The sequence below is a fragment of the Pygocentrus nattereri genome, chromosome 4 (genome assembly GCF_015220715.1).
Source record: "Pygocentrus nattereri isolate fPygNat1 chromosome 4, fPygNat1.pri, whole genome shotgun sequence".
NCBI classification, from domain to species: Eukaryota; Metazoa; Chordata; class Actinopteri; order Characiformes; family Serrasalmidae; genus Pygocentrus; species Pygocentrus nattereri.
The window spans coordinates 29,391,459-29,415,995 of NC_051214.1; the positions used below are offsets into that span (position 1 = coordinate 29,391,459).

General features: G+C 40.1%; 1 protein-coding gene across 2 annotated transcripts in view; it reads left to right on the plus strand.

The window, feature by feature from the left end:
- The first annotated feature begins 2,982 nt into the window (after positions 1-2,982).
- The window catches only part of adcy1a (adenylate cyclase 1a), a 60,094-nt gene continuing 38,539 nt past the window's right edge, over positions 2,983-24,537 (plus strand). For both annotated transcript variants that reach the window (XR_005130210.1, XM_037537965.1), the window contains exons 1-4: positions 2,983-3,639; positions 8,408-8,557; positions 20,056-20,174; positions 22,569-22,680. Coding sequence is in view for 1 of the 2 variants with exons in the window: in XM_037537965.1 (XP_037393862.1) it covers positions 2,983-3,639; positions 8,408-8,557; positions 20,056-20,174; positions 22,569-22,680 (1,038 nt within the window). In the remaining variant the exon portion in view is untranslated. The remainder of the gene's footprint in view (positions 3,640-8,407; positions 8,558-20,055; positions 20,175-22,568; positions 22,681-24,537) is intronic.

Genomic DNA, 24,537 nt, shown 5'->3' on the forward strand with positions numbered 1-24,537 from the left:
AGATCTGGCCAAAATCTGAAATGTGTAAACACCGGACACTAGTCAATCCCATTACTCCAGTGATCCAGAAAAGTGTGGCTTATGCAGCAATTGGTCAGCTTGGAGAGAATAGTTATACACAGAATTAATGAATAACTTAGCAAATGCATTCACAAGACAAAATAAAAGAAAGATGCTCACATGATGCTTATCAACATATCAGAGTTTAGAGATCACACTCAGCTGTGGTAAGGCTACAGGACAATGGTGAGTACTACCAAAGAGGATCTGTGTGCAATATGCACTTCTTGATTTTAGGGGGGCTTTATGTCCCGCGACATTGCTATGTTGATGATTGACAACCACGAACTAGACCAATGCAGTGAAGTTACCATGACCAGAAAAATGTGAGTAATGAGAGTAAAAATAACATTATTTCCGGCTTCAGATTAAACTGCCTGGTTACTATAACAACTGACAGCACACCACAGCAGGGCTTAGCTAGTTAATCAACGGCTTACCTTTTATAGCTATATGCATAGATGCCTAAGGGCATAGTAGCTGCATAATTAGTGTTCCAGTCCTTACTGGACTGCTGGTGTAAAACAGCAACAGTGATGGACTGATGACACACAGCTGTGTAAATGTTGCCTTGGTGATAGCGTGTGCTGTAAAATTGTGAGATTTGGTCGTAACTTTTATCTGTCTAAGGCACAAAAGGTGTAACTCAGGGCCTTTGGGTAAATCCTGTGGTATAAATATCACATTTTGTAACATTGCCTTTCACACTGGAGGACTGTTTTTGTGTAGTGATAAATTTGGGGGCACATGGCTTCCAAGTGAGCAGGCCTACGCCCTACCAGATCCCCAACCTCCCCCACCCCAACTTATACATATACTCTTGATTTATGTAGATAGATTATTACAGAAGCACAAATGTACAGTAAAGAGCAACATAACAGCAAAGGTATAGTTGTATATTATTATACAGATGCATGAATATAAGAAGATATAGAATAAAGCATGCTAAAAACAACCATATAATACAAAATACAAATGGAGCATGTCGCTGTTTTCAGGAGAAAATCTCGTATCTCCAAAATGTTAACTTTACAGGAGAAGAAAAAAAACCTACTTTACTTTTAATGTAAGTCAATGGAACCAGAACTTATCCAAGTCATTTTGGCCTCTTTCTTTTAGTTCATTCATCTTTAAATCTACACACAATGTAAAGGATGACAGGTTTTTTCAAATTATTGCAAAAAGTGAAAAACGTCAACAATGGAGATATGAGGTCTTGTTCCAATAGCAGCGATATGCTATGGGTCAGTTTCCCAGACAGGGATAAAGCCTAGCGCTGGACTACACAGCATTCTGAAAGGAGATTCTTCATTCAGAAAGGACAAGGGGACAAGACATGCCTAAAAGTAGACACCTGCTCATCCTAAATCAGTGGTATTAATCTGGACCCCCCCCCCCCCCCCTTCCTTACTGCAACCTCTCTAATTCTGGAAAAACTTCAGACTAGGAAGAAACATTACTGTTAGGATTTGATTGCATTGAGCCACAAGAGCCTCAGTGATGCCTGGCTCTGGATGATCGGTTCAGGATCATAAACTCCAACTCATCCTAAAGGTAATTCGTGCTCACTGGATTGCTGAAGGTTAGTAATGCTTTACACATCGATGTTGGAGGCAGCGTCACTCTCTGTGTCAGGTTATCTCTCCTTGCAGTTGCCTTGTCTGCATTCTGTGCGAGAGACGGGACTTCAGTCGCTGCTTCGGCAGACCAATTAGCACGCGCCGATGTAAACGCGGGAAACTCATCAGCTACGCGCGCCTCCTTCACCTTATTGTATCAACGTGAATAAGAAAACCCACGCAGACCCAGTCTGGCGCTCGCTGCTGATCATTTTAGAGGCAGATGTGCGAGAATAATAGATGAATGCGATGTGTAATCCGACGCACCTGCTCCTTCACCGGAGCGCCGATTCGGCCTCAAACGGGCTCGCGCTGCAATGAAAGCGCTTTAATTAAAAGGCCACTGAGGCGGAGCCGCTCATCAGGGCCCCGCTGCTATTTATAACGCCTTTCTGCCTCATTCATCGCGCGCCGTGTGCACGCGCCGAAAATAAAAAATAACAACAAAAAAAGAAAACAACGCGCGAGCTTGGCCCAAATTTCATTTCACTGTACTGAAACGAGCACTGCAATTATTATTTACTTAAGCACTGCAATTATTATTAAGTTTTTTTTGTTTTGTTTTGTTTTTTTTTGGGGGGGGGGGTATGGGGGGGTATGGGGGGCGCTGATCTCTAACTATAAAGCAGCGCTTGCAGCTGTTAGTACTGATGTGACGGGTTTTTTGGGAGGAGGGCCGACGTGCCTCCAGCTCCGCTCTCCTGTTGCGCATGCGCGCCTCGGTAGCGAGAGGGGAGTCCCGGTCCGTGTTTAACCCCTTTCTGCAGCCGAGTGCAGGCGCACGCGCCGCGGGTGGTCCTCTAATAGCCCCCCCAATCCAGCCCCTAACACACACACACACACACACACCTCAAAGCCCCGAGGAAGGTGCGCGAGGAGGAACGCGGAGGTGGGAATTGCTGCTGCTGTTGTACGCGCACACACGCGCGCGCCCTAGCTATTTCCGCCGCGCGGCGCACGGCACTCGCCAAAGCTGCTTGAAGCGAGGGCGGCGCGTGTGGCGGGTCAGTGCGTGAGCAGCAGCAGCAGTGAGCGAGCCGTTGACGAAGGGAACGAGGAAGAGGAGTAGGAAGGAAGAAGGGGAGGGGGGGGAAGACCGCGTGCGAGCAGAGAGAGAGAGAGAGAGCCAAAGAGAGAGGGAGGGAGAGAGAAAGAAACACAGAGAGAGAGAGAGAGAGAGAGAGAGAGAGAGAGAGTGCGCGCTCGCGCCCGCGCTCCATTCCTCTATGCCGACGGGACGAGCAGGGAGAGCAGGCGCGCAGCGTTCGTGACGGCGAGAGTGGCGCGCGCGGCTGCGGGGCGGATGGATGGCCCCGGCATGGAGGAGGAGGTGGAGGCTCCGCTCCCTCGCGTCCAGACGCGGCGGCGCAAGAGCCGCTGCCTGGCCGGCACGCCGCTCGCGCACGTCCCCTGCGAGGACGAGTTCGACTGCCGCGAGCTCGAGGGCCTCTTCCAGAAGTACAACCTGAAGCTGGAGCAGACCGCCACGCTCAAGGCGCTCGCCGTGCTCATCGTGGCCGCGTCGGCGCTCGCGCTCGTCGAGCTGCTGTCGGCGGGCTCGCGCTTCACCGTGTCGGCGGGCTCGCACCCTGTGCACTGCGTCATCTTCGCCTCGCTCTTCATCGTGGCCAACGTCAAGTACCTGCAGGTGACGCAGCTGCAGCAGATCGCGCGCCTCGCGCTCCTCTTCAGCTTCACCTTCGCGCTCCTCTGCTGCCCCATACCGCTGGCGCTGGCGCGCGCGCCCCGTCCCGACGATGCGGCTGCGGCTGCGGTGACGGCGCCCGCGGCTTCGCCCGAGCAGGGCGTGTGGCAGCTCATGCTCGTCACATTCGTGGCGTACTCGCTGTTGCCCGTGCGCACGCTGCTGGCCGTGCTCTTCGGCGTACTGGTGGCCGCGTCCCACTTCATCGTGACGGCGACGTCGGTGACGGCGCGCAGGCCGCGCGTCTGGACCCCGGTAAGACCCCCACCCCTCTGAGCGGCGTGTTCACTTTCATCTTTAATCACTTGTAGCGAAAAACACTTTGGCGTGCTTTGACCAGTGATCTCGCTTTCAGCGGTGGAGACGTGGAATCGGGTCTGTTGCGCATGGCAGTGTTTGTGTTTATACCAAGTGCCTGCGCTGCACGTGCATCATGATGGGCAGTGTGTGTGTGTGTGTGTGTGTGTGTGTGTGTGTGTGTGTGTGAAAGTGTAGAGGTGGTGCTGGGGCTGGGGGTGATGTGTGCATGCGCTTGACAGTTTGGGTTCAGCACTGTGCCAATTGCGAGGGCACGGAACCCCCCAGACACCCCCCCCCCCACCTCGCCCTCGCCCACCCCATGAGCCCATCCAGTCATTGATAAAACTTTTAACACTCCTAGTGATTTCAATACACTTGCAGCGACCAAAAATGCATGACTATAACCCCCCTGATTAAGATCAGGAGGCCAAGACCCCCCCCCCCCCCCCACGCCAAATCACCAACCCCTCCAGGACACTGTTACTCACAACCTGACACCCAGTCCTTATCACTCACTCTGTGTCTGCGCGCTAAACTCGACCTTGCAGGCTTCTCTTTGGCCGCGCGATCACGAGCTTCCCCTTGGGCATCAGAATCCAATCGATGATGGTGTGACCGAGCGTGGCTCTGGCGTCTCTGACCAGCCTGGATTATGTAAAGTCCCAGTGTCTGTTCTGACCTTTAGCACAAGGCAAGGCCATGGCCATCACATCTCATCCACTCTGCGTGTGAGATGCCGAGGCTCCACCACTGTTTCATAAGCCCTAAGCTGTTTATCTCACACTCTTTCCGTTGTGAATTTAAGAGTGCATGGAGACACAGGCACACTATGAACTTTATAAATAAATCATAAAAAAAGTTCTCGTATGATGTTCATAAGGTGATCATGTAATTAAGTAGTTGTTAATAAAGCATTAATAAAGTTTTGAGTTTAGTTTAAAGGAATAAACTCTTCACAGATGATCTGTATCAACAGCATATCAGTGAAGTAGCAGCGGTGAAGCGTCTGAATACATTGAAGTAAATATCTTGTAGATGTTCTGTTGATACATTATTTACATTAAGTAGATGTGTTCTTACTGTTCTTACTATGTTACTTCCATTACAGAACACCTAACCTTACCTAACCTTACCTAAAACCTAACCCTAACCCTGGCCCTAATCCTAACCCTAACCTTAACCTCAACCCAAAGCCTAACCCTCATATGTTTGTGATGTTACTAAGAAATCCTTAAGTGTTTGTTTCATCTGTTACCAATGATTGTGATGCATTATCCTTCTAATGGACAGCTGCAGATGCACCTTTTATCATAAGTATATCGCTGCTGTCGGAACAAAACCTCATATTTACAAATGGGTAACTTTACAGGAGAAGGAAAAAACATACTTTACTTTTATTGTAAGTCAATGGAACCAGAGTTATTTCCAAGTCATTTTGAGCCATGTCTTTTGGTCCATTCATCATGAAATTTACACACAATGTAAAAGTCAAAAACTGAAAAATGTCAAAAATAGAGATACAGGGTTTTGTTCTGACAGCAGTGATATATTGAGAAATTATCATCCATAGTAGGCCAGCTACAAAATGCTGGGGTAGTCCTTTAAAACAATGGACCATAAACTGTATCAGATTGCTAGATGAAGCAGCCATTGTTTTGTTTGCTCATAATAATGGCATAACTACCTCATAAAAAGTGCAGTGGATTTTAGTGTATTTATAGTCTCCTGCAGAGTTATGTGTTGGGGTGGGACAGGCGTTTTTGAAGTGGAACTTCACAAAAAATTAGGACCTACCCTCACTCGTTATATTTTTACCTAGTATTTGTTGTGATTGTGATGAATACCCTGAAACTGAAGGGTGTAACTGCTTAGGTCCATGCCTATGTAAATTTCTAGGCTTGCTTAATGTTGACAATATTATCAGAATTAGTGCTTTAACTAAAATCTCTTCATTTTAAGAATGTTTTGCATTTATACATTTATATTGTCACTGTCTTAAAAAATGATCTCTGTTTTTTATAGAAGTGTTTTTCTTTTTTTTTTTACTTAATTCGACAATATCAGCTGGCTTTTACAAAGTGTAACAATTTAAAAATGGACCAATAGAAATGATCCAGAATAGCTTGGACTGAAGTATGTATATATTTACTTCTTTTTAAACTTAAGAATGTTTTTCCATTCTTCTGTACAGATACAATTTTTTATACAACAGCAGTTATATTTCTTATTATTTGATTTTTACTTTCTGGATAGGCACAAATAACAGCAATATTATTTTGTGCTACTTTTTACTTGTGACTTTTCAGGTCATTCCTGGTTCACATTGTAACACATTAAACTTGCAAGGAAAACAAATTACTTCACCACTGTTGTTTATCAAAAGCAGCTGAATTCCTGTCCACTTGTCTCCAATGTCTAAAAGCTACTACACCATTGGGACTGAGCACATTCTTAGTCCTGACATTCAGAATCGACAGTCGCCGTTCTGTCTTTTTTCCGCTTATGTCGATAAGGTTAAAGGTGTTACCCCATCTACAACCGATCTACAATCAATAACCAATGCCCTTTCCACATTCAGCCCACTGCACTCTTTAGTCTGACCTGCCAGGCCACAGACTGAGTGCTTGCGATAATGAATGGCTTCTCTCTATATGCGTTCACTCTCTGAGGCCTTTTATGCCATTTTATCAAGGCATTGGGTGGAATTTTAGTATATGAATGGCTATTGACTAGTCAAGATGGGCTGTGTTTATTGTAAGCCTTGTGAACAAAATACAGGCCAGAAGAAGGCAAGCCTGTCAGCCTAATATTATCTCAGACCGCTTTGCTTTCTGAAAAAAAAAAAAAAAACTGCAAACTGCCTTCACCTTTCTTTGATGCTGAGGCAAAAGGTGGCTATTCATGCATTTTTATCTACTGTTCTCCTTTAATAGCATGAATTGTTAATGATGTCACGTTAATTTGATACCTAAAAACACGTCACGAATGACTAGTTTGATCAGGAAAAATGCATATAAAATATTTTACACTACACTCGCCTTTATTGCTACTATGATGAAACAATTCAACAAGCCGTTAGTGATCTGAACTCTATTCTCAATATATGTGAGTGCACACTCACTCAGAAACTATTGCAGCGTATACATCAATAAGGACAGCACCATGCTTCTCTCATATCATGGTAGAAAGCATGGCAGCACACAGAAAGATCTGCTTCCACATGCTAAACCATTTCACAATTCTAAGTGTACACATATGTCACTGTCAGAATAAAACTGTTATGAAAAATGTTCAAAATTGATAATAAAAGTTGTAAAAATATTATTTTTCCCCATGTAATTTTGAACTGGCTCTACAGGCCAATTCATAGGGAAACTTTCTCACAATGTAAAGAGCAGCTGGTGGTTACAAATTATGTAATTAAACACAGAATGACAAAAATGGACATACAGGGTTTTGTTCTGGAGGCCGATTTCAATTTAAAAAGAGTTTATAAAGGACAATGCCAAAATGTTGCTATATTGCTAGCAATATATAAGGTAAGATTGGGTTAAAGTCATATGTTTAACTTGTTAGTTCATGTTCTTGGTTGTTTTAATCATGATTTATCGTGTCATGAGAAGACAAACCTCTTACTTCTCTGTAATATTTGTTCAATGTGTGGTGACTTTTACCGACCTCTAAATGTTTTGTTTCATCAATGTGTAGCACAGTTAGAGAAAAATAATCAGTGGTATCATAGTATGTTTCTCCTGCCACCACCTCCACCAATCACCATGCAAAACACCAGTCATTACTTCCTGTCACAATTGCCCCCCCCCAGTCCTGTCCATGTGTTTCTGTTGTGTTTTGGTTTAGCCCACATGTTCTTTGTTTTGTTTTTTTTAGCCCAGCCCCCTCGTTTCGTGATTCCACCCCTGATTGTTTCCACCTGTGTCCCCTCCTGTTCCTCATTTACCCTTATGTATTTAAGCCTGTGTTTTCCCCTGTCTAGTTGCTGGTCTTTGTACTGGTCTTTGTACATTTGATTCTGGTTTCTGTCATGTCTGCCCCACAATAAAAGTCGCTTATGTGTCCGCCTCCTCGCTCCCGGGCGTTACACCTCCACTCCCAGCTGCACATAAAGCTGTATATACTACCAGGATACTGTAACCCCCCCTCCAATATGGGTGCCGGAGGTGCTGTAGAATGCAAGTAGACCTCCAGGATTGACTGTAGACTAATGCCTAGATTTGATTTGATGTTCTTTCTGGAACAAACTGCTTTTCATGACCTCACTATAGTGGTTCCTACCTGAATATCCTGTTTCTCTTGGAAGCTCAGAAAGGAAGAAAAATGCATTCTTGATTTCTTGAAAATCAAGGCAAATGCTGAGCTCCCTGTGGAGCTCTTCAGTGTTGTAATGTGCGAGTTTGTATCAGGATGTACTAAAGCTAGTTATCTCAGATTGAATTGATGAGAAATTACCCCAATAAGCCCTCTCTGTGCATATAAGTGCCCCCTCCTATCTGTCTCTTTCTCAAATTGTACATCACTTTTCTTGCTCTAGCCCACCCATTTGTTATAATTCACCCCTCCCTTCCCCTTTCCACATGTCTATCTCTCTCTTACACCTCCCACCCCTCATTTGAAAGCTGGTATTCTGGTGCTGAATGCTGATTAAATGTCATGTACACACATGTATGCAGACAGATGACCCCATTTTCCCTGTGTGTGTTTGTAGCTGGTGGCGAACACGGCGCTGCTGGTTGGTGTGAACCTGTCTGGTGTGTTTGTGCGGGTCCTTACTGAGCGTGCCCAGAGGAAGGCCTTTCTACAGGCCAGGAACTGCATCCAAGAGCGCCTGCAGCTGGAAGATGAAAATGAAAAACAGGTCACACACACACACACACACACACACACACACACACACACACACACACACACACACACACACACACACACACAGATACATGCATGTGAGACACACCTGCGCACGTGTCTCAAACCAAGTAATCAGTAATCTCACTTTCTCCTTCAAGTTAAAAAGTAATAATTTTGACAGGTAATTACCTCACAAGATTACCCCCCCTCCCCCTCTTGCCCAACTGCCTTAAAGGTCAAACTTTATCTGCAAACACACACACACACACAAACACACACTAACATCAATACACACGCACACACACACACACACACACACATTGTGATTGAGATCTGAGGTGCAAGGTTAGTGGGCTCACTGAATTAGTATTCTGATCGAATGCAGCTGTAAGGCCATTAACATTAAAGGGCCCACATCATGGAAAACTCACTTTTACTCAGTTTGTTTTTGTATGAAAAGATCTTGATGTTGTATGTAAACATGTTCAGTTTCACAACGTACCATTCACTCTATGGGCCTTTCAGTCCATAAATGCAAACTAACATGCAAGAACAGCTTGTTTTAAATTCATTGTAGTTGAAATGAAAAGCATTTATTGATGCTTTGCAAAAAAACCAAACAAACAAAAAAAAAAACAAATCTGCAATATAGTGACAGGAGAAGGAAATAATGGTTTAATTCTTTATTGGAATGTAATGATGTTTTATTCCAAGTGGTTTTGGAGCATTTCTATTGGTCTATTCATCATGAAATATTTACAAAATGTAAAGAATAGCTGTCATGTTCAAATAGTGTAGAAAAATTAAAATGGATAAAAATGGGAATAAATGTTATTGAATAGCGGTGGTATATTGGGCCGTTTAGCCTACAGCTGTTAAGGCCAACCCAAGTTATAATCAGCATTTTAGCCTGCACTGCTTTTTGAATGAGGTACAATACAGGGCAGCCATTCAGTGCAGAGTTAATTTGAATATTAACTGCTGTTGGAACAAAACCTCATATCTTGAAACAATCTTAAATTTCAGTATTCGTTAGTGTATATATATATATATATATATATATATATATATATATATCACAAAATTTAGTACACCCCTCACATTTCTGCAAATATTTTATTATATCTTTTCATGCGACAACATTATAGAAATTAAACTTTGATATAGCTTAGTCAGTGTACAGCTTGTATACCAGTACAGATTTACTGTCCTCTGAAAATAACTCAACACACAGCCATTAATGTCTAAATAGCTGGATACACAAGTGAGTACACCTCACTGTGAAGATGTCTGAATTGTGCCCAATTGTGTTGTTGTCCCTCCCTGGTGTCATGTGAGTTACAAGGTTCCAGGTGTGAATGGGGAGCAGGGCTGTTAAATTTTATGTTTTGGGTAAAGTTTTCTCATACTGGCTACTGGATATTCAACATGGCACCTCATGGCAAAGAACTCTTTTTGTGGAAAATAGAATCGTTGCTCTCCACAAAGATGGCCTAGGCTATAAGAAGATTGCTAAAACCCTGAAACTGAGCTAAAGGCATGGTGGCCAAGGTCATACAGTGGTTTTCCAGGACAGGTTCCACTCTGAACAGGCCTCGCCAGGGTCGGCCAAAGAATTTGAGCCCACATGTTCAGCGTCATGTCCAGAGGTTGGCTTCAAAAATAGACACATGAGTACTGCCAGCATTGCTGCAGAGGTTGAAGAAGTGGGAGGTCAGCCTGTCAGTACACAGAATATATGCCACACAATGCATCAACTCGGTCTGCATGGCCATCATCCCAGAAGGAAGCCTCTTCTGAAGCTGATGCACAAGAAAGCCTGCTGAAAAGTTTGCTGAAGACAAGCAGTCCAAGAATATGGATTACTGGAACATGTTTGGCTCAGATGGTGTCCAGCATGTGTGGTGGTGCCCTGGTGAGGAGTATCAAGACAACTGTCTCTTGCCTACAGTCAAGCATGGTGGTGGTAGCACCATGGTCTGGAGCTGCATGAGTGGTGCCGGCACTGAGGAGCTGCGGTTCATTGAGGGACACATGAATTCCAACATATTCTGTGACATTCTGAAGCAGAGCATGAGCCCCTCCCTTCAGAAACTGTGTCACATGGCATTTTTCGACTCAATAATGACCCCAAAGACACCTCCAAGATGATAACTGCCTTGCTGAAGGTAAAGGTGATGGACTAGCCAAGTATGTCTCCAGACCTAAACCCAATTGAGCACCTGTGGGGCATCCTCAAGAGGAAGGAGGAGGAGCACAAGGTGTATAACATCAACCAGCACAGTGATGTCATCATGGAGGAGTGGAAGAGGATTCCAGTAGCAACCTGTGCAGCTCTGGCGAATTCCATGCTTCCAGGGTTAAGGCAGTGCTAGATGGTCACACAATATTGACACTTTGAGCACAGATTGGACATGTTCACAGTGAGGTGTATATATATATATATATATATATATATATATATATATATATATATACCAAAATGTAGACACAGGTTTTTGTGTTTTGGGCATAGTGTTTCATTGATACATTAAACTGCACAAACTTTATAAGTTTACTTCAGGTGAAAAAATAAAATACAATAAAAAGAGGGGTACAGGCCCTTTAAAGGAGTGCTCCAGCCTGTTTCATCTGTATCTGCCACATCTGTAGCATACGTTTGAAATCAAAGAAACTATAAAGATAAAAGCATTTTTTTCTGTGCTCAAAAGAACAGAAAACATATATGTTTTTTAAATTATAATGGAAGGCAATGAAGTTAGTAAGGATTCAGTTTTTTTTACTACAGGGGAAGCCTCTGACCTTTTGCCCAGTGTAAGTACCTGCTTTATTGATATCTACAGTGATTGTATTTTATATAGCCTTTCTTCAAGGTGTATTTCAGCAAGCGCAAGGGTTGCTAAAAACTTGCTAAACCATGTTTTTGTTAAAAAAAACAAACAGAATTGTAAGTCTTTGATTTTTAGTAATAAAACTGCAGTGTGGGCAGTGATATATCATTTTACACTAGAGTGTGGGGTTCAGACCAGTGTTAGGTTAGTAGTGTTAACATTTTTGCCTACCTTGGGAAAAACTCAACACTTAAAGAGTACTGTATAATTAAATGGTTAATATGTAAACAAAGTGATTCAGAGTGTTTGATGTGAGAGACTCAATTTTAGAGAAATTTACAAAGTCAGAATTGTTCACAGTGATAGTACTAAGAACCAGGAATCAAATACTTTTAAAAGGTCCTTTATTATATTAAATGGTTATGAATATGCTGTCTGATGTCTGAGATGTTGTTTTATCATAGTTTTGTTATAAAGTTTTAGTCCAAAACACATTTTTTAAAAGGTATTCAAGAAAGATAAGTACACATAGGGCATTGTATGCTCAAAAAGACCCCAATAGACTCTTTTTCTTTTAGATTTACTGCTATTTTACCAGTAGCAGCATTACATGTAAAACATAGGAAGACACACGTAGGTTTACTGGTTGTTTTGGATAGTAAATAAAATGATTATATTTGTGCTGTAGACATTATGAACTCACATTATGAATATCACTGCAAGTGTAAAGAAATCAGGTTTGGTAAGATACTCTACAGTGAACCATTTCATGTGAACTCGATTTAAAACCAGTCCCTTTAGACCTCCACTTGAGTAAAAGTACAAAAATATTTACCCTCAAATGTATCAAAAGTATCAAAAGTAAAAGGATTAATTAAGACTGTAATGTTCTATTGCCATTTTTGTAAGATGACTCTTGCTTCATTAAATCATTTTAGGTGAAAATACTCCAGTGTCACTCTTGGTAAACCAGTCTTTAGACTGTCATTAATTACTGATGTCGATGTCTATTTATCATAAAGCAAAAAACACTGAAGGCAAACGATTTCCATCAGGTAGAACCGAGTGGCTCTGAAATAACTTTTTGTGAACAAGCAAAGTTTCAGTTTAAGATTTATTTGCAACTTAGTTACAAGTTTAAGTTTAATACAAACTTGCTTAAAACACAGTTTCACAAATTCACCTTTACTATATTGCATCTGTAGGTCTTTTCATAAACATAAACTAGCATAAACAAATTTACCATAAAATGAAAGTGTTTGTGTAAATTGACACCAGCCAGTCAACTGCATATGTGTACATATTTCTCGATTGTGGTTTATTTACATAAAGTTAGATTAGTTCCATCATTTATGGATTAGTCACTCCCAAAATTGCACTATCATTGAACCGTATGCTGGGTCTTTATGTCCAACAGGTCAAAACAACTGTACCCTGATTGCTGTGCTTCCTTCATGCTTCTTTTGTTTTGACATGTTTTATACATTCTATACACACAAAACCAAAGGGAATGACAGCTCATGCATGATGTAGTGGAGTGAAAGTAAAAAGTTGCTCAAAGTGGAAATACTTTAGTAAAGTACAGATACATGAAGTTTACTTCCGTACTGTCCACCACTGATTAAACCCCAGCCAATCACATAGAGTAGTTTTTTTGTTTCATTGAAGGCAGCAATGTTGTGCTCTTCTGTGTCTTTGGTAGCTGCTGTGTTTTTTTTTCTTTCTGAGAGAGTTAAGGGGCTTGCAAAGGCCAAGGTTGCCAAACTGTGTATCAACAGTGTCTGCTGTTCTGATGTTTATCTTGACTGTTTATTTTGAGGAGTATGAGTGAACAGAGGAGTCTTTTCATGTCATAAACAGCATGAGTTTGATTGACCACTGATGCTCCATGTGACCAGGGTTGCTAGATTATGGCAAAAATTCATAGTCACGATTTCTTTGGTCAGTACTGAGGTCATGACTACTTGTTGACTTTAGAAACGTCATGCGTCTATTGAACTTTAAAAAAAACTTCTTAACAGATGAAATTTTAGGTGATTCAACAGGTTGGTCATATTGCCTTGTGGTGAAGACACCACTGTGTAACAAATCTTGTACAGTATTTGTTGTTGTTCCTGGTTGGACACCTTGAAACCAAAGTATTTCCAAAAAGCTGAATTGGTCTCACCTTTCTTGTTGACCAAAGGCTCCCTTTCTTTTATCTTGGCTTGAGCTAATCTGAACATGCCACTGCCTCATTAAGAGTGAGTTTGGGCTTTGCAGGGGGTGGTGAAAGTGCATTGCTGTAAAGGAAAGGGGTGTGCTGGCTTTGTAACACAAGACAAACCCAGAATATTATTGTGAAATGGAATGGGACACAATCATTTTATCTTGAATATCAACAAAGGCCCTGTTTATACCTGATCACTTCATATGCTGGCAGCATCAGGATTACATCAAGTCACATAACAATGCAAGAGTAAACACTCCCAAGACACATTTAAAGCAGATGCTAATCTGATTGCTCAAACCTCTTCTAGAGGTGGTCTGAGACGCATTAGAGCCACATGTTATAGCAGTGTAAACTTGGTGTATGATCTGTGTCTGTGAGGAAGATAATCATGGAGGACGCACATGGCTGGGGACCAGATAAAATGAAATAGCATTTAATAGCTTAATAGCAATACAGACAAACAGCAGACAAAGAGGCTGAATGGATGAACAATTGATAGTTGATTGCCACGCAATGAGCAGATTGACATATTCCAAATAACAGGACATGCAATTGACAGTCAAGTGTAAATGAAAACCCTAAAATCTTATCAGGACACAATCCAGGTAATAGTCAGTCAAATTATGGTTTTTCAAGGGTTCTTTGATAAAGAAATTGGACACTCAAAAACTCTTTGCATGATTAAAGGGCTCTATGCATCAAAAGCATTCTTTAGATTGTTGGAGAATTTGCTGTAGATGGTTCTACATAGTAAAACCTCTTGAAAATGGTTCTAAGTAGCAGCAAAAAGGATTCTTCGATTGTTACGATGTTAAGCTTGTAATGATAGAAGAACCATTTTTTGGTGCTGTGTAGAACCCTTTTTAAAAAGGCTCTGTATAGAAACATATACAACGCATTCTCCACCTGAAGAACATTTTTATGATGCAAAGAACCTTTTAATCATGCAACGAGTTCTTTGAGTGTTCATGATTCTATATAGAAACACTTTCTTTACTAAAGAACCCTTGAAGAACCATCATTTTTTTCATCATTAGGTGTGAAGTGACCAGAGATAAACAGGGTCAATAAGAATGTGCTTTTTCATACACATATAGATCCATACATATACATACCAGTCAGTTGCTTGTCATTGAAAACTTGAACCTGAGCTACCTCTTTATAGCATTGTGATGGATTGACACAGACTGATTAATTAATTAAGTAGAACGAAGCGAGAAATGAAGAGGAGATGTAATACGTGTTCTTTCCAACTACACTACAGATGACACTTTCTCCTTGTTCCTTAGCGACTGAAATTGGTTATAATTGTTTGCACATGACTCATCCACCTCCTACCTAACAAACTCCCCGAATAGAAGGTAACACCACCCACTCTATACATTAACACACAATCACAACATACATACACACACAAACACTAAACACCTTCATCAATATAAGCTAGTGCACAGGCCTACTCAGCTTCACAATTGCTTTTCCTCTCATAACATCTGTCCCCTAACACCAGCAGTGTTCATTAGAGCAGAGTTTATGTAGCAGTAAAGTGCTCTTCAAGGAAAACAACCAGAAAAGTTTGCCAAGGGTTTCAAATTTTCGAAATTGTGTACTAACAATGAGAAATATTTGTGTTTGAAAAGTGCAGAATGATTAGAATTAACCATTATCAATACTCTATGGTAAAGTATTCAAGATCTATATTCAAAATTATATTTTTTATATTCAACACTATAGTAAAGTATTCTATCTATCTATCTATCTATCTATCTATCTATCTATCTATCTATCTATCTATCTATCTATCTATCAAATATAAATCCCCCCCATAACTGTCATCTTGGCTCATTTTTTTTTCAAATAACTTTCATTGTTTTCAGACATTATTCTCCTTTTCTTGCCTTAATAAATATATCTTACAGTAAATGTTATTTAATACTTGTTTAAAGTTTTTTGTATGATTAAATTATTAAGATGTAAATAAAGTCATTCAGAGTGTTCGGTGTGAAATTTTCCTCTGCAGAGCAACTTACAGAGTCAGAATTGTTCACAGTCATGGCTGTAGGAACCAGACGTCTGAAGTGTTTAACCTCTTAAAAAGCTCCTTCATAGAAGGTCATTATGCAAAGTGCTTACAAATACAATGCTTGATTCCTGAGACAGTTTTAGTTTTGTGATAAGGGTTTTAGCCTAAAACTTAAAAATAAAATAAAGAAATTAATGAATTAATAAATAAATTAATTGTTGGGAAAAAGTTTGTGTAACTTTTTGTGTAACCTTTCAACCCCTTACAATCCCAGACATATTACATACTAAGGTTTATTATTCAGTAACCACAGGGACTTCAATGTAAACTGACTGAGCTATTCTTAGGTTACAGAAGTGTGTTGGCCTGCTGGAGGGCCCTGGCCATTTAAGGGGTTAACTGTAATCAAGAGGTCTGTGGTCAGGTTTTGGAAACTAATCAGAAAGGAAAAAAACATACACAACACAAATGTTTTTTGAAAAAGGCTTCAGAGTTATAAAAATAGGAGTCTACTCTGGCTTGATGTCTTAGTAAAGACAGTGGGCCTGCCACTGATAAGAATATTAGCTTACATTAGCTACATTAGCTAGCTAGCATGCACAAGCAATAGAGCACAAATACATCTTTGGGGTTAATAAAGAGCTATCATGTTTTTTATTATAAAATGACAGATAAAAAAAAAGTATGGTTAAAGGGCACAGTTATATAGCTCAGTTAGCTACCTGGCTAATTGAATTCTCAGATTAGAAGTTAAGCAGAAAAGTATAAAAGGTTAAATTACTATGATGTACAAAAGAATAGTCACAGGAAAAAAAAACTACCTGTAGCTATTTTGTTTCCACCTCTATTAAGAAATAAAAAGAGTAGAATTTAGCCCTAATAAACACAGCAGTATACTGTGCAAATAATGTACAAATAGGTGTTTAAAATATTGATGTTCCCCACAGGATGAAAGCTACACTGACTATTTCTCAACACACACACACAAAATAAATAAATAAAAACAGTCACAGATGACATTTAAACTCATGCCAGTTTCTCTCATCCACTGTGTTAGCACTGGTCCTTGCTTTTTGTTTTCCTACTGCATCAGCGCTGTCACACAGGATTATGGGACATATAAGGCAGCGAATGATACTTTGGTGAGATGTGCAGGATTGGGTGTCTTCCTCCCTCTTAACACTGTCTGGGTAGACAACTTTGTTTCATTTCAGACAGACATTCTTTTAGTGCAGTAAAACAAATGTGGTGTTCTAAAGGTTTTGCGAACAGAGAAAATCAGTGCGAAACTGAAGGAAAATTTGCTGAAGTAAAGAGAGAAAAAGTGTGGTTGATAAAGCACAGGGGGTAACACCTCTGCCTTTCACGCTGTAGGCTGGGGTTCAGTCCCTGCCTGGGTAAGCACCCTACACTATACCAATAAGAGTTCTTTGGCAAGACTATCTTCGCCTACCTGTGTAAAATGATAAAATTTTAAGTGGCTCTGGTTAAAGTGTCTGCCAAATGCTGTAAATAATGTAATAATAAATAAAGCAAGACTCACTGACACTTAACAGTGAAGGGCTAGACAGATAAAGGGAAGGATGTTCTGTTCATGAGTGCTTTGAAATGGTCAGGGTTTGTATGGTGCTTGTGTACAGTTAGATGTGGCTGAGGAAAATGTAACCATCAAATGCATTATTATGACAAAGAATACTAAGGAGATACTGTTAAAATGTTTTCATAATCATTTTTTACATGCTATATACAATAATGTTGTTATAATCTAGACACAAATGTCAACTAGATGTTTATTGAATGTCACTTATTTTAGGAACAACAAAAGGTAAAAAAAAAGTAAATAATGTTTTACAATCATTTTTGATTTCTTACAATATCTTACAAAGCATTTTGGATTTCTTGACACTGTTCGCCTTTCACAGTCACTTGAGAATCCCTGTTCATCATCAGTAAACAATGTCTTCTTTATTTATTGCTTCAATCTAAGAAACCTGCCAGCTACCAGTATCATTTTAGAATTATTTTGTGTCTCTACAACACAACTGGCTCCAAGTTAGTGAAAACATTGATTCTGTAGCCTGTTCCAGCAGTCATTGTGCGAAAGGCAGGGTACACCCTGGACAGGTCACCAGTCCAGTCCATCGCAGTCTTTCATCTATGTAGCCTTTACATATTAAAATGCTATTTATAGATCTTGTTTTTGCAAGAACAGTGCAATACCCCCAGTATTTTAGCTGCCATGTAGCCTCTGGCTCTGGGCACTGGCCCAACTGATCAAGTCAGTAATCCATCCCTGCTGAATGGTAGTGTCTGTGGTCTTACTCTGTAAGCTTACAGTGAAAAGTTTTTAACTTAAAGGTAAAGGAAGGGACATTGCATGACGTTGGTCATCACAGATAAAAAAAAAACACGATGATACCATGACATTCCGGGCAGTTTAATTATAATTTTTTTCTATTTACCAAATGTTACCAGACACTTTCATGAATTCTACTGTTTTAAAGTTTCAAGAGGAAAGTTTAGAGTCGCAAAGCCATGTGACTTCTTGGCTGTCTCTGGTGGAGTGATTTTTCTTCATGTGAGAGTGTGTAGTACAGTGTTTTGTCTCCAGCTGGTTGTGTATCAGAAAAACCATTACACTAATCTATAAAGGCCATCAAAACCAAACACAAATACCGTCTCCAGCTCAGGTTAGTTTCAAACAGCCTTTAATGTCTCTTAGAGCAGGTGTCCTGACTCACCGGTAGCAGCATGCTTAATCAAGAAGACATTTATCACCTGCTTTTAGTAACGCGTGGTTGACGATGAACTGTATGCGTTTCCACGGAAACTTACCTCTCCCATGCCAACCAACTTCAGTGCCGAGCTGTGATCTCCCACTGATATCGCCCACTTAGCAGCAATCAGAAAGTTAACGAGCCAACCTTCATCAGCCTACAAACACATGTACCCCAGATCAGTCCAACACAATTCAAACAGCTTTTTATGAAGCACGATGGATGGATGGATGGATGGATGGATGGATGGATGGATGGGTAGCTAGATAGGTAGATGGATAGATGGTTTGATGAATGGGTGCATACATGGACGGAAGGATGAATGGATGACTGGATGGCTTGATGGTTTGATGAATGGCTAGATGATTTGATGAATAGATGCATACATGAATGGATGGATAGACAGATGGATAGATGGATAGATGGATAAATGGCTTGATGAATGGTTGAACAAATGAATGGATGAACTGATGGATGAATGAATGGATAGACAGATGAATAGTTGATGAATGGATGCTAGATGATGTATAGATGGATTGAAAGAGAGATATGCGTCTTGATCAATAGATGGATGGATAAATGAATAAATGGACAGATAGTTGGGAGAATAGATAGGTAAGTAAATGGATGGATGGATGGATGGATGGATGGATGGATCTAATTACTTGAGCAGAAGTAATATACGTCTAATTAAACACCATTAAAAAGAAGGCAACAAAGTGTATGATTTTGCTTTACTAATATTTTGTGTTAAAGCTGCATTGGAGTGTGTTTTTTTTTTACACCTACAACAATAAGAATGTTCAACAAAGCATCTAAGAAGGCGAATAACTTGCTTCTACTACTACCAATAATAATAATAATAATAATAATAATAATAATAATTATAATATGATGGTGATGATGATGATGATGATGGTGATGATGATGAAACCATGTCAGACTATTCTGATTACCACTTACAGGGTTGTTATACTGCAGGACTAAAACTCTAGTTTTTGGTACTTTTTCTTCTGACAGCATGACATCAGTACTTTACATGTCAGACAGTAATATAATATAATGAGTCTCTGTAAATAGCCTGCGGTATCCATGCCAGTGGCATGTTGGCATTGTAATGGTCTGTTTACTTTCTGTTTCTAAAACTAACTAAAAACTGATTTTGTTGTTATAAATGTTTTATTGTAGTGGCTCAGTTTGACTAATGGTTCTCTGGAGTAGATTATTATAGCTTGACAGAACTCACAAATGGATTTATTCCTGAATCACACTTTCCTGTTTCCAGTGTCATTTCTGTAAGGCCAGCAGTCAGAGTATACTAGCTAGATAGGCAGAGATGTTCTGAGACTGCTATAGGAATAACATAAGGAATAATAACATAACATTATTCAATTTATTTCTAGACATTTCAAATTGTTTTTAGTCATTTTAAGTACTGAAATAATGTACAATACCATTTATTGTTATTAAATAGCAGATAACTACTTAAAGCAGGCAAAATTGTGTGCAAGTGTATTAAGACGATTTCATGTAAATGTATATAAAAAATCAGCTGGATTGGTGGGTGCAGCATAGCATATGAACAGATGTGGAGGGTTCGAAAAAGGTCAGTGTAATGGGAGGGGGATTGTTTATGCAAATCTGTATTTATCATTCCTCTTACAGGAACGCCTCCTAATGAGTCTGCTGCCCAGAAATGTTGCCATGGAGATGAAGGAGGACTTCCTTAAGCCACCAGAAAGAATCTTCCACAAGATCTACATCCAGCGGCATGACAATGTCAGGTACACACAGAGATAGAGAGAGAGATAGAGAGATAGAGAGAGAGAGAGAGAGAGAGAGAATGATTCACAGCCTTTTTCTGGTGGCCTGAAAGCCCACTTACAATACCTCAATACTGCACTCACCTCCTGAATGGGAGCTAATTGACAGTTCATTGAGTTTTTGCAGACTGGGCTATAGGTGTCAGCTCTATTGTGCTTAAATGGAAATTTGAACACTCAGTGTGTCAGCAGGAGTCAACAGCTCTCCACACACTCACGCACACACTCCTGAGCCTGGCACTTAGCCAGCACATGCACAGCACCCAAAGCTATCGCTATCAACTGAAGAGCTGCTCAATTAACTCTCTATGCCCACACAAATGCATTGAGAGAAGGAGCTGAGGATGTCAACCTAGGCAGCACATAGACATGAAAATACACACATAGACGTACCACAGAGACATGTCTAGGTCTGCCAAGCCATGAAAGATGATTTATGCACACATGTGCCCCTGCCCTGCTCAGCACTAGGAGCCTCTAGCAGCTGGAGAGTTCCTGACTTTATCCCAGGACTGGCATAAGGAATGCTGATCTTTTGCCACAGGGTATAAACTGAAGTGTCCTTCCACTGACCACTACTGATATACCCTTGATCAAGGCACTTAAGCTCAAGTTCCTCTGCAATATGGCATGGAAAACAGCAAGGACCCCGCAGCTTATTTCTAGCGACTATCCTGAGAATAGCTAAAGCCTGTTGATCCAGTATAGACTGCAGATGTTTAGTCCTCAGGGTCCTCCTTCCATCGTTTACATTACAGTCACATGTTTAGTTCTGACAGAGGTGACATTGAAAATGCCCTTTTGAAGCCTTGAATGTTTTTCCAGTAAATAAACTGGAGATTAGGGTTAAGGGGTAAGTTGTAAAATCATAAATTAGCATATGAGGCCATATTGAATGTGTGTAAAGTGTTTCAGAATAAACTAAAAGGTTCAATTTCTATGTTTCCTGCTTTGAACTAAAGCAATGATTAAATTGACATAAAGGAGAGAGAAAATAAGTAGATACAGAACTTAAGAAATATACCTGAATAAGTTTCATATGTTTAAAATATAATAAATATTAAATATTTATCATACCTAGTATTTTGTGAGCATGTTTTCTATTACTGTTTAATCCTAACGGGGCTAGGGGGAGGTGGGGGCAATTGCACTGGGGCCCACAGCACACGAAGACCCATATTGACTGGACCCTATAAACTGTGCAGCCCATCATATAGATTCTAACTTAATTTTATATTCATGACTCAAAGAAAAATCTAGTTTCTTAACAATATACCTCATCAGTTAGTTTCCATCAACCTACACACTCAGCCCTGAGTCTTAAATAGGCAGTTTTAGGTGAACATTTAGGTTAATGTTAGATGCTAGTGGGTGGAATGACATGTCTTGGGAGTATATTTGAAATGGAATGATAGCCAGTAAACAAGTAAATTACACTGTCATTCTTTCTGCATCAAAGTCAAGAGGACATTATTATTATCTTCAGTATTATTATCAATAGTTTTTTACATTGGGGCCCATAAGATCCTATGCCACTGCACCTCCCCTACTGTTGCAAACCACCATGGTCATGGGGCAGATTGTAACAGCAGAATGTGGGTATCTTACATCAAAGTTGGAAAGATATAGCACAAGCCAACACTAAATTATAGAGGCTAAGAGTTACAAACCTCCTGTCTTCTGTACATTTTACTTTTTTTTTTTTTGGATTTTTACCTGATTTTCTCCCCAATTTAGTTGTCTCCAATTCCACTTGCTAGTTAAGACTCCCCCAGTCCCACAATGCTATAAATGCTAGGAGGACAAAGGCTAGCACAGGCTTTTTCAGAGACCTGTGAAACCAGCCACCGCATCTTTTTGAACTGCCGCTCATGCAATGTCATTGGACAGCCAAACGCGCTCGAAGCAAAGCGCCAGCTGGCAGATCTGCTATGTCAGCTAACGGACACCTGCGCTGACTAGCATCCCATTGAGTGATGGGGGAGAAGGTGGGGCATCCTACCCATCCAGAGAGAGTGAGGCCACTTGTGCTCTCTTGGACTCCCAGCTACGGACGGCTGTAGCATTACCATGGATTGAACTCGCAATCTCCTGATGAACAGAAAGAAAACAAATGATCTCCAGCATTGTTTACTATTTAGATTATAACTATGTAAACCTGAGTTGTCCTGATATGTGCTGTGGCATGCTGTAGAATGCTATTTAGTTATACCATGACTTATAAAACACCCAAATAATCATACTTGATTTTCAGAATTATCCAAAAAAATATGTTATGATGATCAATGTTTTTTAATACCATAATGTATTATGTAGCTGCTCTATATCTACTGCTCTGTTTTTATTCCTCTCTAGCATCCTGTTTGCAGACATTGTTGGGTTCACCAGCTTGGCTTCTCAATGTACAGCTCAGGAGTTGGTGAAATTGCTGAATGAACTCTTCGGGAAGTTTGATGAGCTCGCCACAGTAAGTCCGTGCTGGTTGTGGAGTATGGATGTGTGGGTGAAACATAAGGCAGAGAGAAAGTGTGCATTAAAGCTCTCATATCTGCAAGGACATGGAATGTTTTAATATGATTAGACACATTCTGGCAGCGATATCTGCATATCAGTATTGCAATCTTAATCCTTAACACTTCACACATTCATTCACTCATATGGGCTTAGTTTATCTGTGTTACATACTGTTACTGTATGGTGGTTCTGTAGTGTGAGTAGAATTCAGCTCAGAGGAACTTCAAGGTTTTTATTTCAGTGATATACAATGATGATAAAGACAGACTTTCTAATACCTTAAGTGTTTGCCAAATTGAGCAAGGTCTATTTACACTACCCGCCAAAACCTTAGAAACATCTGATTGAATGTATGGTTTTCAAAATCTTAATTGAGTATGGGGGGGGGTGAGGGGTGTGGTGGGGATCATACCTGAAGCTACCTTGCTTTTTGTGTGAGAAGAACTTACAGGGAAAACACCTCCACTGCATCTCCTCCCTCTTCCTCAATCCTCTGTCAGTCCTTTTTCTGTTCATGAAAGCAGGGTCAGGCCTTCTAGCTCAAGCAGAAACCAGTCAGATCCCCTGCCCAATTATGTTGATCTGCATGCTTATACTTTAATGCTTAGTAAGTTGTTACCAAATTCAGTCATATGCAAGTTTTGTTGATGTACTAAATGGACATGTAGTATCCTTTATAGAGAAAAAAAATATTATCTAAGTATGACATAATGGAGAAATCTTAGAAAATCAACATGTCTTGATAGGGGTGCCCAAAATTTTGCTGTATGTTATTTCAAAGTTTGATTTTTTAACTTTTGCTCTAAAATGATTAAAACAGTAGGCTAACTTCTCTTATGAGTAGGTGTTTCTAAACTTTTAACAGGTCGCGTGTGGTTTATGTTTATATTGGAGATTTTTTTGTAGGTCCATTAATCAGATTGACAGTTTTCGGGCAGTGCACTGTCCATGGTGCTGAAACCAGTAGTCGTGGGTCACATTAAAGAATTACAAATATTGCATTCATGTTTTTATTTTATTTCAATTTTAAAATCACTTAAATTTTCATGAGATAGTACTTATATAGACCTTTTGTGCTGCAGGACACTTTTAGTATTTCAGCTAAATTTACCAGAAATATAACAAGAAATGTCACTAACTGAGGACTTCTTAGAGTTAGTCTTTCATTGAGATATCTATACAAGACATAATTGAGACAAACCTTCTTGTTGGATACATGACACTTGATGTTTACTGTAACACTGCTGACAAAAAATGTTTGGACAAGACTTATATCAAAATAAATTTGTATAAATGTATAAGTGACATAATGGTGTCCACATAAATGGATTTTTTTTTAAATAATGACAATACAGTGTTTAGATACAGTTTAAAAAAAGAGAAAAAAAATCAGAGCCTCAGAATTGGGAAGAAAGGCGATTTAAGTGACTTTGAATGTGGCATGGTTGTTGGTGCTGGTTGGGCTGGTCTCAGTATTTCAGAAAAGAGAAAATATCCAGTGAGCTGACTGTTCAAGATGATAGAAAGGAAACAATAACTCAAATGAATAAACAAAATCTCTGAGGAATGTTTCCAGCACCTTGTTGAAAGTATGCCATGAAGAATTAAGGCAGTTCTGAAGGCAAAAGGGGGTCCAACCTTCTACTAGCAAGGTGTACCTAATAAAGTAGCTGGTGAGTGTGTGTGTGTGTGTGTGTGTGTGTGTGTGTGTATAGGGTTCCATTGGTCAGTGTTTTAAATGTATTTTTACAGTTTAAAAAAAACAGGTATAAAAATGGTTTACATAAAAATAATACTCCCACATGCATGA